General features: G+C 41.1%; 1 protein-coding gene across 2 annotated transcripts in view; it reads right to left on the bottom strand.

Annotated features, from left to right (window-relative positions):
- The window catches only part of dock1 (dedicator of cytokinesis 1), a 480,313-nt gene that overhangs the window by 80,295 nt on the left and 380,166 nt on the right, over positions 1–19,852 (bottom strand). For both annotated transcript variants that reach the window (XR_014602336.1, XM_084079253.1), the window contains exon 40: positions 18,892–18,996. Coding sequence is in view for 1 of the 2 variants with exons in the window: in XM_084079253.1 (XP_083935379.1) it covers positions 18,892–18,996 (105 nt within the window). In the remaining variant the exon portion in view is untranslated. The remainder of the gene's footprint in view (positions 1–18,891; positions 18,997–19,852) is intronic.

Below are 19,852 nucleotides of genomic sequence, written 5' to 3'. Positions count from 1 at the left end.
AGGAGACACACCATGAATTTCACTTTTTTTTTATTTTTTTTGGTATTCTTTGGGCTCCCCAGTGTCTCTTGTACCCCAAAAAATATTTTTTTTTAACATTCATTCATTCATTCTCATTTCAGAGATTTTCAAAACGGGCGTGTCTGAACAGGCCATCTCAGAATGGCAAGTTTGCTTACATCACCAAACTTTCTGCCCATGTATTTTGATGTATTCTGAGTATTTAGAATTGCTCAGTAGCACCCCTCTGCCCAACAGGACGTTTTGGTATTGCAGCTGAAAGTGCTTTATAAGCCTGAGAGAATTGACTTGGGATGAGTATATCTGAGTGTTGATTTAGGCTCAAACCCTTTGAAAATGGTTTGAGGGACATACACCATATGATATTAAATATCAAATATTTTTTTTAAATTCATGGTGTGTCTCCTTTAAACCCTAGCTATTTCAGAAACAGTGAAAGTAGCCGACCTGTGAGCTGTTAAAATAATAGTAATACAATAGTAAATAATAATTAACCCATTAAGACCGGGAACGCATCGGCGCCATTTTTCTAAATTTCTTGTTCTTGTTGTTCAAATATTTTGTTCCAGGGACTTCCAGAAGCAAAGATTTGAGTTACAAATGTCCGCTTTAAAAATATATATCTTCAAAGATTTGCACAAAATGTTCACAATTTTTCAAAAATAGCAGACCTAAAAGCTCATATGAGCTTGTATATCTACTATTTTTGAATAGCCAAAGACATCTAAAATGACAGAAATGTGTTCCCGGTCTTAATGGGTTAAACTTAATGTAGGAAAATGCCATCAGTTTGTATCTTCACATGGCTGGTTTCCATTGAAACTGGATGGCAGCCTGTCGTCGCTTTGTAGCTGCCAGCGTGAACGCAGACTTAAAGACACTGTCTTGTTAAGCTTGGTGGAGAGAGTAGACTGACAATACTCAAGTATACGTAATGTGATTCAAAGAGATGTGTTTACTGGTTCTACATTATACGGAGAGTCAAGGAACAAACGGTAGAAAAGCGTGACACTCGACGGGAGAGATCAGCAGATCAGGGGCAGAACAACACTTAACCAACAGCCAACTGGCAAGGCATCCAGGCTGAAAAAACAATGAGCATAATCTCCATATTAAACAGCTGCAAGTCTAGGCTGATGAAAAAAAAACATCTTGGCATCTCTTCAAGCTAATAATAATAATATGTGGTTGACGTCGGGGGTGGAAACCTTGTATGTCCAAAACCGTTCCTTCTTTTTTAGTTTATTTTTTAGTTTAAAACAATTATATAAAATAGTGAAAATAGCCGATCTACAAGCTCACAACGCGTCGCATTGTGAGCTTGTAGATCGGCTATTTCCACTACTTTTGTGCAACACTCTTGTATGATGACGTAGGGCATTCTGTAACGAAAAAAAAACATTAAAAAGTTGAAATATGGAGATACTAGGTTTCTGCTCGACAGCAATGAAAAGTGGCTGCACATGAGGTCAGAGCAGGTTTACTATAGGGGTTGGAAGGAAGGGGGCGTAGGGGCTGTTTTAACAAATTGGTGTATTGAACACACTCCAAGTGGCTGAGGTACAAGACCATCTGTTTGGTACTGTAGAAATGAATAGACTAGAAAGTGTCTATGACGATGTGATAATAGATCATAGGTTTTCCTGGAAACCCCATAAACTACATCAGGTCATTCAATTGAAAAAAAACAGCGCCCCCAGCGTTTTTCACTTTTGCATTCAGTTGTGCAGCTCTGAATCTGTTCTTGAGAGATTAATACTGGATAAATACAGAATGGAGTGAATGGATGTATTGACTAATTTGTGATCAAATGTAGGATTGCTAGACTAGGGGTCTACTTATGAACATTATGGATTCATGTTTTTGTTGTTTTTTTGTCTCACTGGAGAAAAAAAGAGCATAGAAATAAACTACTAATTTACTGTAGAAGTGCTGGAAAGTAACCAAGTACATTGTAGTACTGTGCTGAAGTTCAATTTTGAGGTACACAAGATTTTCATTAAAAAACAAACAAACAAACAAAAAAGTGACACGCTGTGAGCTAGTACATCGGCATTTTTTTAAAACCAATTTTTGAAAAATATTATGTCAATATTAAATATTGGCATCATATTTTTCAAAGATGATTCAATCTTCGATCTTAAAAAGTGGTCACAAAAAGTACATTTTTTGTACTTTTACTTTATAACTTTTTAAGATTGTGGTACATGCTAAGTTTAACTTAACTACATAAGTTTAACTTAACTTACTAAAACAATCTGAGAACTTCTTCCACCACTAGTACCAGCTGTTCAGAGGGGCTAAACTTTTTTTTTTACAGCCAGTGATGGAAGAAGTACTAGAAATAGTCTGCTAGGTACAAGTCCGGTTTTCAAAATTTACTTGAGTAAAAGTACAAAAGTATTGGCACCAAAATATACATACCAAAAGTAAAAGTACTCATTATGCAGAATGTCCCATTTTACAAGTTTTCAAATGTATAAAATTATCGAAAATTTGAAATACTCCAGTAAAGTAAAAAAAAAAAAACTCAAAATTTTACTTAAGTACAGTCCTTGAGTAAATGTACTTTTCCGCCACTGGTTATACAGCTATATCCAGCGCTGGTGGAGCAGCAGTGTGCTGTGGTAATAACATAACATATCGGGCTATTTCAAATCAACAGCCCATCAGCTCACAATGGCCTCTATAGACTCACAGCTCACAGCGCTGTGGAAGCAACGCAATAAAACCCTGTGAGAACGTTGCTTTAACTCCAGAGAGTGTAAAAAAGAGAATGGGCCTCCTAGGAGCATGAAAGTGCTCTTGTTGTGTGGATCCACTCCAGGGATTCACTCAATGAGCTTAACATGAAACCGTACAAAGAGAGAGAGCTGGGATTTAAAGCTTTAACCACTTAACGACTGTTGAGCGGAGTCCCTCAGGGCTCCGTACTATTGACTTTTCTGTTTTCACTCACACATGAAATATCTTGGCTAAAAATAACATGATCGGCGAGCTCCACACAATGCGTCACAGTTGTTTCTGTGACGCATTGACGCAATTTGCTGTGAACGTTTTCCCAGAATACGAATGATATGGTGTTCACCAGGACCACAGCAGAGGAAAATAGCAGATCTACAAGCTCACAATGTGTTGCATCGCGACACATTGTGAGCTTGTAGATCTGCTATTTTCAAATGGCCGAAATGTATATACAGTAGGGCTGAAGTGTTAATGTATGTTTTGTAATAATAATCCAAATTTACTAGCAACTAAAGTTTTCAAATAATTGTAGTGGAGTAAAAGTACAATATTTGCCTCTGAGATGTAGTGAAGTAGAAGTAAAAGTACTGAAAACTGGAAAAACTCAAGTAAAGTAAAAAAAAACTACATCAAAATTGTACTTAAGTACAGTACTTGAGTAAATTTACTTTTTACAATGTAAAGTAAGTAACTAAGTAACCACTGCTTATAGCCCACTATGTGTTGCTCCTTTTTGCAGCCCCCCTGCCCCCCTTCCCCCCCCCCACCATCTATCTCTAAAAGCTGAACCCACAGTGAGCTGTGCAGCCATGCGGAGCAGACAAACACCTCAATCTTCCAATTAATTAAATGAATCACAGCTCTGAAATGGGCCTGGGAGCGTTTTCAAATTTTTGCTTCAGATAAAAGTTGACAAAAGAGTCAGACTAATTGATTAGGAAAAAAAGCACAGTCATCCATTTCCAACAGAGAGAGAATTATCTTAAATGTTTGCCCCGGAATTGGTGGCTGCAATTTTCCGCAGGGACGCAATTGTCATAATTTGTCTAGGATTTTTGTATTGTTTTTTCGTCCCGAAACGGTTTCAAAGCTAAACTGAATCACTTTCTATCACCACATATAATATTACTAGTCTGAGCACACAGGAAAGTAAATCTTTGCCGTATCGCTTAGCATTCTGGTAGTGTGTGAGATTGTGTGTGTGTGTGTGTGTGTGTGTGTGTGTGCGTATACACACTCTCAGCTCAGTATCACGATTCTTATCGTCACTGTCGGGCAGAAAATCTCGTATCTCCATATTTCAACTTTTTATGTATTTTTGTCACTAATGTCCTACTTTGTCATATAAGAGTGTCTGAAGCAGAAGTTGTGAAAATAGCAGATCTGCAATCTCTCTCTCTCTCTCTCTCTCTCTCTCAGAAAGATCTGCTATTTTCAAACATTTTAGTACTTTTACTTTTGGTATTCTAAGTGTATTTTGATGCCAATACTTTTATACTTTTACTCAAGTAACATTTTTAACACAGGCCTTTTACTTGTACAGAGTATTTTCTACATTGTGGTATTGCTACTTTTACTCAGTAATATATCTGAGTACTTCTTCCACCACTGCAATTTTGCGGAAAAGTTATGTTTTTTGGGAGATACAAGGTTTCCATCCGACAGCACAAAATACTTATTACACCCTATAACCCCAGACTGGCCAGCCATGACTAAGAAAAAGTCACTGGAGAGAACAATTCAACAGCTAAATGGTCTCTGTATGGCTCCAGTCTAATGAATAGAAATGGACTAGCAACTGTTCTCAAATAGAGAGATAGCAGACCCCACAGGCCTAGTGGTGTGGCTGTTATCAGAGGACTTAAATCATTATGACCGGGAACTTAACACATGGGGTGCCAAAACCGAATACCCTTCGGTTTAGCAAATAGTTGCGCGGAGTGCCAAAACCGAAGGGTATTCGGTTTTGGTGTCATTTTGTTTTCTTTTGTTTTTTTCCACACGGGCGGGGCTGGAGCAGCTCTGGGAGTACCCATTGTGATCCTGAGAAGGATAGGCCAAATAGATCACCGGAAACAAAAACATGGCTCCCCATCCGCTTCCTGTCTATTTCCTTCTTTAAAACACCTATATCTCCGAATCTGTTTCCGGTGGGGAAAACCGGTCATGCGCGATGCGCGACCCCCCCCCCCCCCCCCCCCCGTTGTAACTCGCGAGTGAAATGTTATTGTTGCAGGATGTAGCCAGGGTCATCGCGCTACATGAATGGATGCTTTTTTTTAGCTCGTCGTGGAGGCTAGAGCTTTAAACAGCAAAGCGCAGTCAATGGGGAGAATGCTGGCACCCACGGTAAGTTGTTATGAGAAAATGCTGGCACCCAATGTGTTAATGATCTGTCATTTTAAGATTTCTTTGGCTATTCAAAAAATAGCAGATCTACAAGCTCATAGGAGCTCATTGTAGATCTGCTATTTTTTTTAAATCTTAAACATTTGTGCAAATCTTTGAATATATATTTTTTAATCTTTGCTTCTGGTGGGTGTCCCTGGAACAACATATTTCGATAGGGATTGCTGTCCAAAAACATATAATTTTGGGGGTCCTTGACCCCCAAAATGTTGAAAAAAATCAAACGTTTTCGCCGTTTTCGAAGTAAATGTACTACCACCACGTTGGAAAGGGACAGTTCTTGGTAGTACCCCCCTCAAGGACCCCTGGGGGTCCCCGGACCCCACTTTGAGAACCACTTGCCCAGTGCAGTGTCGAGTGTGAAGTCAATCAGATGCATCTGATTGACTTCACACTCCACACTGCATTTCCTTGGTTCCTCAATAATATCCAGAGTGAAGTTGATGACACTGGGGTGGTGCAGAGGTACATTACCTACCTACCCACCACCTCCGCGGAGTGTAGGGCAAGTGGTTCTCAAAGTGGGGTCCGGGGACCCCCAGGGGTCCTCGAGGGGGGTACTACCATGGGGTCCCCAGCTAAATTAGTTAATATAGCAGATCTTCAAGCTAGCTCACTGCGCATCACTTCGTGCCGCAAACTTGTTATCTGCTCTTTTGTTATATCGAAAATGTTTGGAACATTTTTTTATATATATATATATATTTTTTGACATAAATCTTCTCTTCTGGGGGTCTCTGGGCACAAACCCTTTTCAGGTGGGGGTCTGTGGCCAAATACATTTTTACATACATCATTTTGGGGGACCTTGACATGAAAAAGTTTGAGAACCACTGGTGTAGGGGGGTTTGAATCAGGGGAGGGCATAAAGGCCATGGCCGCCGTGGCCCCTCAGTTTGGCCGTCTCTGCCCCTCAGGAAATGATATGCCCTGAGGCCACAGGGGCCCCTTGATGCCCCGCCCACACTGCCCCATCTGATTTCACCGTTTTCTCCTCTGCCTCTTTCCTGTTGCCGTTTTTAGACACCGGTGTCTTTTGTCGAGATTTACCGAGCTCACCACGCGTCGCAATGCAGATCTGCTGTTTTTGGTGAATGTTCCCCCGAGAACATAGGGATGCTGGGGTTCAAGAGCTATAAACTTTTATCTATCGAAACTTTTTTTATCTATCTTTTTGCTCTATCGAGCAAACTTTTTTGGCTTCAGAACCCTGTTTCTCCGGGGAAGAAATTAGTTGCGCGGAGTGCAAATAGTTGCGCGGAGTGCCAAAACCGAAGGGTATTCGGTTTTGGTGTCTTTTTATTTTTTTAGTTTTTTTCCACACGGGCAGGGCTGGCGCAGCTCTGGGAGTACCCATTGTGATCCTGAGAAGGATAGGCCAAATAGATCACCGGAAACAAAAACATGGCTCCCCATCCGCTTCCTGTCTATTTCCTTCTTTAAAACACCTATATCTCCGAATCTGTTTCCGGTGGGGAAAACCGGTCATGCGCGATGCGCGACCCCCCCCCCCCCCCCCCCCCGTTGTAACTCGCGAGTGAAATGTTATTGTTGCAGGATGTAGCCAGGGTCATCGCGCTACATGAATGGATGCTTTTTTTTAGCTCGTCGTGGAGGCTAGAGCTTTAAACAGCAAAGCGCAGTCAATGGGGAGAATGCTGGCACCCACGGTAAGTTGTTATGAGAAAATGCTGGCACCCAATGTGTTAATGATCTGTCATTTTAAGATTTCTTTGGCTATTCAAAAAATAGCAGATCTACAAGCTCATAGGAGCTCATTGTAGATCTGCTATTTTTTTTAAATCTTAAACATTTGTGCAAATCTTTGAATATATATTTTTTAATCTTTGCTTCTGGTGGGTGTCCCTGGAACAACATATTTCGATAGGGATTGCTGTCCAAAAACATATAATTTTGGGGGTCCTTGACCCCCAAAATGTTGAAAAAAATCAAACGTTTTCGCCGTTTTTGAAGTAAATGTACTACCACCACGTTGGAAAGGGACAGTTCTTGGTAGTACCCCCCTCAAGGACCCCTGGGGGTCCCCGGACCCCACTTTGAGAACCACTTGCCCAGTGCAGTGTGGAGTGTGAAGTCAATCAGATGCATCTGATTGACTTCACACTCCACACTGCACTTCCTTGGTTCCTCAACAATAGCCAGAGTGAAGTTGATGACACTGGGGTGGTGCAGAGGTACATTACCTACCTACCCACCACCTCCGCGGAGTGTAGGGCAAGTGGTTCTCAAAGTGGGGTCCGGGGACCCCCAGGGGTCCTTGAGGGGAGTACTACCATGGGGTCCCCAGCTAAATTAGTTAATACTAGACCATACCCGGTCGACGCATCCGTGGGGGGATATGCGCACATGATCTGGCAACCCGGGAGGCGACATTGTTTGACACATAAACGCTAATAAGAAGCTGAGATTTGATGAAATTGAAAAACGGGCTTCACAGTTAAGTTCAGATGGTAATGGTCAATGGCTGTGTGCAAAATCAGAGCAATTGGTCCAGCCACTGAGGAGAACCGGGTAGCTTCACTCACTCACGCACCACTACAGAGGTTACTAGAATTATAGTAGGATTATAGTAGGATAGTAGGATAGCAGATCTTCAAGCTAGCTCACTGCGCATCACTTCGTGCCACAAACTTGTTATCTGCTCTTTTTTTATATCGAAAATGTTTGGAACATTTTTTTATATATATATTTTTTTTTTGACATAAATCTTCTCTTCTGGGGGTCTCTGGGCACAAACCCTTTTCAGGTGGGGGTCCGTGGCCAAATACATTTTTACATACATCATTTTGGGGGACCTTGACATGAAAAAGTTTGAGAACCACTGGTGTAGGGGGGTTTGAATCAGGGGAGGGCATGGCCGCCGTGGCCCCTCAGTTTGGCCGTCTCTGCCCCTCAGGAAATGATATGCCCTGAGGCCACAGGGGCCCCTTGATGCCCCGCCCACACTGCCCCATCTGATTTCTCCGTTTTCTCCTCTGCCTCTTTCCTGTTGTCGTTTTTAGACACCAGTGTCTTTTGTCGAGATTTACCGAGCTCACCACGCGTCGCAATGCAGATCTGCTGTTTTTGGTGAATGTTCCCCCCAGAATATAGTGATGCTGGGGTTCAAGAGCTATAAACTTTTATCTATCAAAACTTTTTTTATCTATCTTTTTGCTCTATCGAGCAAACTTTTTTGGCTTCAGTCCCCCCTTTCTCCGGGGAAGAAATTCAAGTACGAATTCGAGTACGCCCTTTTCCCAACTAAAACATTTTGTTTAGAAAACTGCCAACTGAAAACCATAGCTGGCAATTTAATGCTGTGTTCAAATAATGTGCACATAAAGTACTGCTTTCTTGCCAATAACAGTGGTGCTAGTTATATTTCTGATGTCATTTTGTTTAACACTTTATCAGTACGTTTGTCATTGTTTTATCATTAAACATACTATATAGAGTAAAATAAATAATAAAATGTTCCACTTTCTCTGATGTACTCCATGTAGTACCTCTGCATACCCCAAGGGGTACACGTAACACCATTTGATAAACACTGGGCTGGGCTATATGGTTATCAGCAAACCTATGGAATATAGACACGTTTTTGACAATTAAACACTATTTCTAAAGACGTACGGATGTGTCTCTCCGTTCAACCACAGTACATTTGGATCAGGGTCAAACGGAGGCTCAAGCCGACTGCAATAAACTAAAAAAATAAATTAAGACATTTTCCTTCCCGATACCTATTCTGATACCCATAACTTGCATATCGGTCGATACAGAGTACCGATCCGATACCAGTGTGTAATTTAAACAAATCTAGGACAGTGCTTCTCAAAGTGGGGTCCAGGGACCAGCTGGGTTCCTTGACGGGGTTCCAAATGGACCCTTACATGTCTGTAACTCTGAGAGTGTACACATGGAACCAAATGGTTCCATTTGTACACTCTCAGAGTTATGAGTGTCCTTGAAATTAAAAAAGTTTGAGAACCACTGATCTAGGAATAAATATAATAATGATTGTTAATGTGCAGTTACAAGTTAGTAATTTTTTTTTTTATAGTAAGAGTATAAAACAGTTGGGCAACATCAACTGAAACAATTAAAATATGTGATAATAAATGACGTGGTATCGGACTGGCATAGACTGGCATACTCACGATGCCGATACCAGCGTTTTAGGCACCAGAAGGTCTCTGGGTAATATTAACCCACTGGTGCATCCAGTCTGCCGTTATCGGAACAACACTAAAATAAATACAACTCTGCGCGTGTGTGTGTGTGTGTGTGTGTGTGTGTGTGTGTGTGTGTGTGTGTGTGTGTGTGTGTGTGTGTGTGTGTGTGTGTGTGTGTGTGTGTGTGTGTCTATGAGTGTGCCAAAATACTTTATTTGAGAGGTGAGTGCGAGTGGCGTGGAGCTAGAATATGCATGAGTCTGGGAACTTGTCTTCATCTCCATTAGCCCATTAAGACCTGAGGCCCATTCAAAATGTCTTCTTAATCCTAACAGTTTTCTGAAAAAAAGTCATGTTACTATCAGTGGTGCTCACATTTTTTCATGTCAAGGACCCCCAAAATTATATGTATTTGGCAGCGGACCGCCATCTCAAAATATTTTGTTCCAGGGACCCCCAGAAGCAAAGATTTGAGTTACAAATATTCTCTGTTTCACGATTTAAAAAAAATAGCCAAATAAATCTAAAATGACAGATTTAAAGATTTAAAAATGTTCGCTATAAAAGAATATACAGTAAATATTCAAAGATTTGCACACATTTTCACGATTTTTCAAAAAAAGAAGATCTACAAGCTTGCTATGAGCTTGTTGTATATGTGCTATTTTTGAATAGCCAACATATAAAATAATGCTTTTTTTTTTGCTAAAATCTAAAATAACACAGACGCTTTCCCGGTGTAAATGGGTTAGTGTGCTCAGCGCTCCAGTCTGAGGAACATTGTGAATGATGGAACACGACACCTCATATCCCAGAGACTCTGAACGCCGTGTGTTGGGATACATATTTCACACCGACTTCTCAAAATAACCTTCCAGGACTTCTTGAAGCCAAAAAACACAAGACAATAACGTGGATTAAGTGGGACAGGAGACCCAAGTTCAGAACAAACGTATAAAAAAAAGTGAACGGGGAGATCGTGCGGAGATTGTTTTAAGCACTTAAGTTGTGAGCTTGTAGATCGCCTATTTGTGCTATTTGACGTACAATGGCATATAGCAGGGGTCTTCAACGTTTTTCAGGCCAAGGACCCCCCCCCCCTACTTTTTTGGCTAAAGTTCTCCGCAGAAAAGGGATTCTAGGGTTCAAGTGGTTAATGTAAAAAAAAAATCATATCACACAAAGATTCAGCCCCCCCCCCTGTAGTAACTCTAAGGACCCCTAGGGGTCCCGGACCCCCTGTTGAAGACCCCTGGCATATAGGGTTTATTTTCACCTAATATTCACCTATTTTTTGTCAAGTGTTCGCCTATTATGATAAGCCCAGAATAGGGTTCATGTGGTAAAAAAAAAGAAAAAAGGCTGAATTGTTGGGTGAAATCTGTCTAGGAAAAAGATGAATTACAAAAAATAATAACAAAACCTTCAGTCTTGAGTCAAAAGATAAATATTGCATGCCTTTCTTTTCAACAGTGCCTAAAAACATTCCACCCACCCACCCAGTACACAAACAAACAGTTGAGAGTGATGACTTTAATTGCTGCGCGTGTCGGCACAAAGTCACGATTTTGAGACTTTACACAAACACCCTGATGTCTTACCACATTACCAACTAATATACAGCATAAGAAGATGAAATAAATGTTTTATTAGGTTAAAACTAAAAGTATGTTGTTAAAAAATGTAAGGGATAGTTCACCCCCCAAATGACTTTTTTTTCCTATCGATTACACATCCCATGGAGACATGAATTCATGGGGATTTTTTTGTAGTTGTCAATAATTTCATGCTCCGGTAGGTAGGGCATTCACGAATAGTGATTTTTAGTATTCGAATTATTCGACCTATAAGTATTCGAATATTCGATTAATCGATTTGATTATAAAAAATAAAATAATAAAAAAATAAAAAATAAAAAAAATAAAAAGTTTTTTTTTCTTTTTTTTTTTCAATGACATTGATGACTGGACTCAAGGAATGCGAGTTGACGTCACACCAGAGCTCACAGCTGCGTGTCTGCTGCAGAAAAGCCACTAAAAAAAAAAAAATCGAAAAAAAAAAAAAAAAAAAAACTTTTTTTTTTTTTATCGAATAATCGAATAGTGGTTTGATAGTCGAATAGTCGGTTTGATAGTCGAATATTCGAATATTCGATTATTCTGTTAATGCCCTACCGGTAGGAGACTCAAAGTGTCAACTTCGAGTATCCTACCGGAGACATTAGCATCTTTCCGCCGGTCATCAAATTATTGGCTTAGGAATGTGACAAAGACCAAAAAAAACTCCATGAATTCAAGGCTTCATGGGGTGTGTAATCGAGTACTAAAAAAAAAAGATTTGTTTTGGGTGAACTATCCCTTTAAAGCTCTATATTCAGATAATCATTGCTAGTGTTTCTTCATTGAAAAAAATGGAAAAGCACATTTCGGCCAAACAGGAGAGAGTACCCATTTATCAGCTTCAATTTCCAAGTTCGAACTTTGTCTGCCCACGTCTTTGTATTATCATTTTGTATCCTGTATCAGTTCTGCTGCGTGGTAGCAGGCACAGATTATGGTTTGGAGACTTTAAGCAAATAATATCCCAATGTCTAACCACATTAGCAACTAATACATCATAACTAGATGAATTAAGCACCCTCACATAAAAATCAATCCTTAAGGGGGTGAAGGCACAAAAAAGCCTTTATCAGAGCCATCGATTCCCCCCGAGCAATATAAAGAATAAACCAAAACCCCTGCAAATGACATTCATCTTAATTAGTGGCTCACAGACGCACACTCCCCCCCCCCCCCCCCGTCCCCTCACGCAGAGAGATGAGCGTTAATACATAATTATAAAAGAGGATACGGTCTCAGAGCTAATAAACAGCACAGCGGGTGTGTCACGATCTGTCTCCGTCCCTCGCCCATTCCTTCCCTAACCAAGCCCTCAGTACGTATACAGTACCTCACCTCTTCTTCTGTTCAATAGCCTCTGTATTCCATTTCCTGTTGTAGGAGCCAGTTCTTTATATTCAATAATATATATATATATATTTAATGTATTTATTAGGCCTCTTGTATTGTGGTTTGTCTACTAATGGCCGTATAGCTTTCTTTATAAGGAAAGGTGCGTCATGCTAGGGTCGCGACAGACTGAAAAGCACATGCTTCTCAGTCTGACCTTGCAGTCGGACCTTGCTTGCGTCATTTATGTTGTCTTATTTTATTGTATTGTTTAGTTTTCTTTTCATTTATGCATCTCTGTAAAAAAAGAAGAAAATAAATAAAGCTTAAATTTGAAACCTAACCAAACCTGGAGTGGATATTCTATTCTTCAACAAGCATCTATTATTTCAGTCTGTCCAGGAGTGACTCACACAAACGGAAAACATTTAGTTTTTTAACAAAAGGATATGTTTACGGTTTCAGACTCAGTACTATTGTTGTGAGGGCGTTCGGTGGTGCGGGGGATTTTGCGTTTTCATCAAAACACACTTTTGACTACTAGTTTGTTAAAAACTCACACAAATCGATACGTATTAAGATGCATCTGTCATTGGCTTCCAAAATGAGTACAAAACGCCACAAATCATAAACGCAGTGTCCGATTGCCATGAAACTTTGCACGCACACTCCCAGTAGTAGACCAAAGAAGACACTGTACCCACATCGGCCTCATGGTGGCGCTTTAACAGCATGCTTCACATTTTTGGCCTCTAACTCTTGAACCGTAGGTTGTGTAATAAAATAAATAAATGATGCAATCATGATGCAAAGCCGTTTTCTACCGTGTTCTCAGATTGTTATCCAGATTCCATTCCAATTGGCCTTCCAAAGACACGGACGGATTAACCCTTTGTGGTGCGCCCTGGGCCGCACCGGATTCAGTCAGTTCCCCCCAGAACAAACAAACAAACAGCCCCTAAAGCCTGTGCTTTAAGCCAGGCCGTGTCCTGGAGGAGACCAGGTCACAGGAGTGTACTTTTCTAGTGTTTATTTTAATTGTTTCCCATAGCGTGGTCACTCCTCATGGTTCATAAAACAGTGGGTTACATGCATAACCTAATGTTTTCTGCCTGCCTGACCTGCGGTTTTAACCTTGTGCCTGTATTTGGATTCTGGCTTTCCGCCTAGCTCTCTCTATTTGGATTCAGTCGTCTGTTATTATTATTGGACGGCCTTCCCGGGTCTGAAGCCTGGCTGCAACCAAGCTCTGCTCTCGACCTTGGCCTTCATCAAGCCTGGTACCTCCTGTTATTTTAACCCATTAAGACCGGGAACGCATCTGTGTCATTTTAAGATTTCTTTGGCTATTAAAACAAATAGCAGATATACAAGCTCATAGCGCGGCACCGAGTGCCGCGCTATGAGCTTGTAGATCTGCTATTTTTGAAAAATCTTGAAAATGTGCGCAAATCTTTGAATATATATATATTTTTTGGTAACTCAAATATTTGCTTCTAGGGGTCCCTGGAACAAATATTTTGAGATGGGTGTCTGCGGCCAAATACATATAATTTTGGGGGTCCTTGACATGAAAAAGTTTGAGAACCACTGATACATACGTGTTTAAAAAAAAACTGTTTAGGATTTAGAAGACAGTACAGTAGAATCCCCAGAAGCAAAGATTTGAGTTAAAAACGTTCACTTTAAAAATATATATATAATTAAAGATTTGCACAAATTTTCATGATTTTTCAAAAAATAATTAAATAGCCAAATAAATCTAAAGTGACACAGATGTGTTCCCGGATTGAATGGGTTAATACATCCATTTTAATTGCACCTGTACCGCCTCAACGTCTGCCGCTGGGTCCATTCTCCTGTGATCCCGCTATAACACGCCGCTATAGCGCCGACCTTGAACAAAGTGAAGCCGTCAGGTTTGAAGTAGTACTTGCTGTAAGTACAGTGCAAACTATACAGCACTTTATTATATTTACGCTTGCCTTTATATGATAAAAAAAATGCTGCCCGGGTTTATTCGGCTGCATTTCAACAAACACTTCATCCAATAACCGATGTTCAGTGGCAAGAAAAAACAATTTAGAGCAAGCTAGGGTCGCATAGGAGGCTGATGTGTACCGGGGGCTGAGTGTGTGTGTGTGTGTGTGTGTGTACGGAACAATTTGCATATTTTTTTGTTGCATAACAGATGCCTTTTTTTAATGTTTTATTATTGTATTTTCCAATACGATCAACTGAGGCGGTACACTTAAACCCTGATGTTGCATTTCTTACTTTTCTTTGGTTAACCAGACAGGTCAATTAACCCTTTAAGACCGGGAACGCATCTGTGTCATTTTTTTGATTTCTTTGGGCTATTCAAAAATAGCAGATATACAAGCTCGAGCTTGTAGTTTTATTTTTGAAAAATCGTGAAAATGTGTGCAAATCTTTGAATATGTATATATTTGTTTAAAAGACTTATGTCGCTATAATCTACTGGTGCTCAAAATCTTTCATGTCAAGGACCCCCAAAATTATATGTATTTGGCCGCAGACACCCATCTCAAAATAAGTTGTTCCAGGGACCCCCAGAAGCAAAGATTTGAGTTAAAAATCCCACCCTGTGTGAAGGAAGCGGTGCCTTTGATGAGTGGCCTCCTGGTGGCGCTATAATAGGGCGGGGCGGGGCTTCAGCAATTAATGCTCGTCCCTATTGGTGGTGTAAGTCCACATACCAAATCTGGACTTGGTGGCGTGCTGCAAACTGGAGTTATGGCTGTTTGTAGCCCAGCCAATGACAATACAGAGGGGGCGGGGCTTCAGCAATTACAGCTTGTCCCTATTGGTGGTCTAAGTTCACGTGGTAAATGTGTATTTGGTAGCATGCTGCAAAGTGGACTTATGGCTGTTTAAAGCCCAGCCAATAGGAAGACAGAGGGGGCGGGGCTTACTACATTTCAGTTCGTCCCTATTGGTGGTCTGAGTCCACGTACCAAATTTGTACTCAGTAGCATGCTGTGAACTGGAGTTATGGCTGTTTAAAGCCCAGCCAATGGGAAGACAGAGGGGGCGGGGCTTATGTAATTACAGTTGGTCCCTATTGGTGGTATTAGTTGGACTTGGTGGCATATGCTGCAAGCTGGAGTTATAGCTGTTTAAAGCCAGTGGCCTCCTGGTGGCGCTATAATAGGGCGGGGCGGGGCTTCAGCAATCAATGCTCGTCCCTATTGGTGGTCTAAGTCCACATACCAAATTGGGACTTGCTGGCATGCTGCGAACTGGAGTTATAGCTGTGTAAAGCGCTGTTTAAAGCCAGTGGCCTCCTGGTGGCGCTATAATAGGGCGGGGCGGGGCTTCAGCAATCAATGCTCGTCCCAATTGGTGGTGTAAGTCCACATACCAAATTTGGACTTGCTGGCATGCTGCGAACTGGAGTTATAGCTGTTTAAAGCCCGTGCTCAAACGGACATCCGGGCTCAAACGGATAAACGGACATCCGGGCTCAAACGGACAAACGGACATACGGACGGACATAGTCAAGAGTAGAGCAGCTGGCACCGCTAAAAATGCTTAAAAATCTTAGAATGACACAGATGCGTTCCCGGTCTAAATGGATTAAAGAGTAAAATAGCATTTCTTTTGCACTGATATCCCAGGATGTATATACCTGCACTGACTCCCCTGGTCCTCTAGTTAAAATGCTGCCAACTGAATGAAAATCGGAAAAACAAAGACGACCCTGTGACAAAATCAAAATCACTTGTTCTCAATGTCGGGTCCAGGGACCACCAGGGGTCCAAAATGGACCCTTACAGATCTGTAACTCTCAGAGTGTACACATGGAACCATTTGTACACTCTTGAGAGTGGCTCTTTGTTGTCTGAGCACCACATTTTCAACAGATCTTCTCTCTGAGAGAGAAGATTGGCTGAGAAGTCATCGAGTTGTGATGATTTTAAAGATGCTGATTTTCTTTTGTTAAAATAAGCTTTTAAGGGAATCTCTGATAATGACAACAAAGAAAAGGACCCTCACACTGTCTGGAACTTGTTGTTCCAGACAGCGTGTTGCTCTTTAATCAACATGTTGCTCTTTATTCAACATTTCGGTCGTTAGACCTTCATCAGACTGTCCCTGTGTCTCCGGCTCTCTTTAGTAAACAGACATTTTCTGGCCTGGATACCGATTTTATCCAATCAGGAGAGAGATCTCAAAGGATACAGGATAAACAGGAAAGTGAAATTGGAAGTGATGACACAAAGAATTTGGTCTTTCTCCCTGTGTCTCACACTCTCATCCTCTCTCTCTCTCTAACCCATTAAGACCTGGAACGCATCTGATTTGAGCAAAAAAGCATTATTTTACACTTTGGCTATTCAAAAATAGCAGATATACAAGCTCATAGCGCGGCACCGAGTGCCGCGCTACGAGCTTGTAGATCTGCTATTTTTGAAAGTTTATGAAACTGTGTGCAAATCTTTGAATGTATATTGTTTTAAAGCAAACATTTGTAACTAAAATCTTTGCTTCCGGGGGTCCCTGGAACAAAACATTTTGAGATGGGGGGCGGCGGCCAAATAAATATAATTTTGGGGGTCCTTGACATGAAAAAGTTTGAGCACCACTGATATAGAAACATACGCTTTTTCAGAATACTGTTGGGATTTAGAAGACATTCGTAGAATCGGCCTCAGGTCTTAATGGGCTAAAAGGCTTCTACGCAGCTCTCTCTCTGGCAAAGTTTTTGGGAGACTCTCTGCTGCCCACACTAACTAAGAACAGCTGCTTCATAATGATTCATTGTTTTCTGTAGCGTGACGAACAGGTTGACTGAGGAAGAAGAAGCGGTCCTGTTGGCAGTGACTGCTATAAACGCCGCCTCCCGTTGTTACAATAGAGCCAGAGCTCTGTGGGAGTTGAGCCGCGTCGGAGGAGGAGGACATACGGCTGTGTACGTCTCTCCACGGCCAAGGTCGTGCGACTGTTGTGCTCGCCGCTGGGAAAACCTATCTATCGGCCGTCTCGGCGAGCGTCATTCACACCCACGCCTTAGCGGAATGGCGTCAGCAGAACGATTGAAATACGCACGCGTGTTGCATAACATTGTTTGACTGTGTGTGTGTGTGTGGGTGGGTGTGTGTGTGTGTGTGTGTGTGTGTGTGTGTGTGTGTGTGTGTGTGTGTGTGTGTGTGTGTGTGTGTGTGTGTGTGTGTGTGTGTGTGTGTACTTGTATTACTGTATAGTTGTGAGTGCTAAATGCCCCCAGAAACAATACAGAAGAATCTGCTCAGAGCAGAGGAGTTGTCCAATTGTCTTCAAACTTACAAACATCCCTCATGGCTCTGGCATGACAACCATTTACTTTTCAATCTTCAGATGTGTCTCCACTTCTAATAATCAATAAATGTTTGCCATTTTCTCCATCAGTTTGCTCTTTAGGCAGCGGATGTGCACTGTCGCATATGCATCATACATTTCGAGTTACGCAGCGCATGCGTGGACACAGACACTCTGTTCCAACTCAAATAAAAACAAACAACACCCGCTGCTTATTGATTACTTCAGCATTGCATCTCTCTCTGTATCTGTGTGTGTGTGTGTGTGTGTGTGTGTGTGTGTGTGTGTGTGTGTGTGTGTGTGTGTGTGTGTGTGTGTGTGTGTGATTTGTTAACACATTGACTGCCTAGATCGAATTAATTCGATATTAGCAAAAAAATATTTTTTCAAAAAAAAATCAAAATTCTTTTTTTTTTTTTTTTTTTTACCCAAAGACCAAGGAGATATGAATTTTCGAAGATCTTTACTCTCATCCACTTCCTTGTTAACTTAAAACTTTAAAATTTTGTATCTCGGCTCCTGAGTACTTTTTTTTTCCCATTGAAAAATCTCTGGCATGAATAACAATAGGCAGTGAAAATAATTCCGGCAGTCAATGTGTTAAAAGCACACCGCATTTGGTTACCTATCAAATTCTGCTGATGCCCGTTGCGTCCTGCCATCACTGCAATAATGGCAGGTTGCAGAATTGGACGTCTATACAATGCGGTGTAACACCATACCATCTCCGTGCCCGTGACAAAATAAAGTAGACTATACTGCATTTTCTTGCTATACCAGAACCTGGATATACATATGTTGCTATATCAGTGGTGCTCAAACTTTTTCATGTCAAGGACCCCCATCTCGGACCCCCATCTCCCCACCCCCACTTCCCACCCCCAAAATTATATGTATTTGGCCGCTGACCCCCATCTCAAAATATTTTGTTCCAGGGACCCCCCAGAAGCAAAGATTGGAGTTAAAAATGTTTTGCTTTAAAACAATATATATTCAAAGATTTGCACACATTTTCACAATTTTTCAAAAATAGCAGATCTACAAGCTTGTAGCGCGGCACTCAGTGCCGTGCTATGAGCTTGTATATCTGCTATTTTTGAATAGCCAAAGTGTAAAATAATGCTTCTTTAGCTCAAATCAAGAAGTGACACAGATGCGTTCCAGGTCTTCATGGGTTAAAAAAAGTACAGTACTTTCACATAGATTTTTACAAACGGTGTGTATGTGTGTGTGCGTGCGTGCGTGCGTGCATGTGTGTGTGCACCTACCCGGATAAAGGAGGGGAAGCCCACGCCGTTGTAGCCCACGGCGAAGTAGTCTAGCTTGGGTCTGATGACCTTGACAATGTTCTCGTAGAACTGGGCCTGTTTCCGCTGTGTGGGGAAAACGCACAACGACGACAACACATCAATGGAGCACAACACACACACTGTGGACAATAATACACACCGTACACAATAATACTGCACACACTTTTGTGACTTGAGTTCAGTGGTGGAAAAAGTACTCACAAGCATCAATACTGCAAGTGTTAGAAGTATGTAGAAATACTCTGTTACAAGTAAAAGTCCAGGAATTCAAAATTGACTTGGGGAAAAGTACAAAAGTAATGGCATCAAAATATACTTAAAGTACCAACAGTAAAAGTACTCATTATGCAGAATGTCCCGTTTCACAAGGTATCATAATGTAGAAAATGTATTACAATCATTTTGTAAATAGCAGATCTATGCGACTCGTTGTGAGCTTGTAGATCGGCTATTTTCAAATGGCCGAAATGTATATAGGGCTGGAGTGGGTACTGTATGTTTTGTAATAATAATCAAAAGTATAACATTTGCCTCTGAGATGTAGGCTACTTGAGTAAATGTACTTTCCACCACTGCTTGAGTTATATTATATAAGTCAAGTCAGGTAAATTTTTATTACAGCCCAATATCACAAAACATGTCCCAAAGGGCTGTACATAAAAACAAGCAGTAATAAAACAAGTAGTGCAATGTACAGTATACACACACATGCATACAAATCATACATTAAACGATGTAGGCACTTTACAATGAAAAGCAATGAGCTGGATGATTGTAAGGTAGCTTGGTTCAGACTAGATGATGTCAAAGACCGATGCAAAAAGGTGTGTTTTAAAGGTGTGTTTTAAAAATACTTGCGCTACAGTCAGGCACAGGTTTCAAGGGTGTTTAATAAAGTCCAACAAAGGTACAAGTGGGA

This window comes from Gymnoscopelus microlampas (genome assembly GCF_963454915.1).
Source record: "Gymnoscopelus microlampas genome assembly, chromosome: 14".
NCBI classification, from domain to species: Eukaryota; Metazoa; Chordata; class Actinopteri; order Myctophiformes; family Myctophidae; genus Gymnoscopelus; species Gymnoscopelus microlampas.
This window is presented reverse-complemented; position numbering and strand designations above follow the sequence as displayed.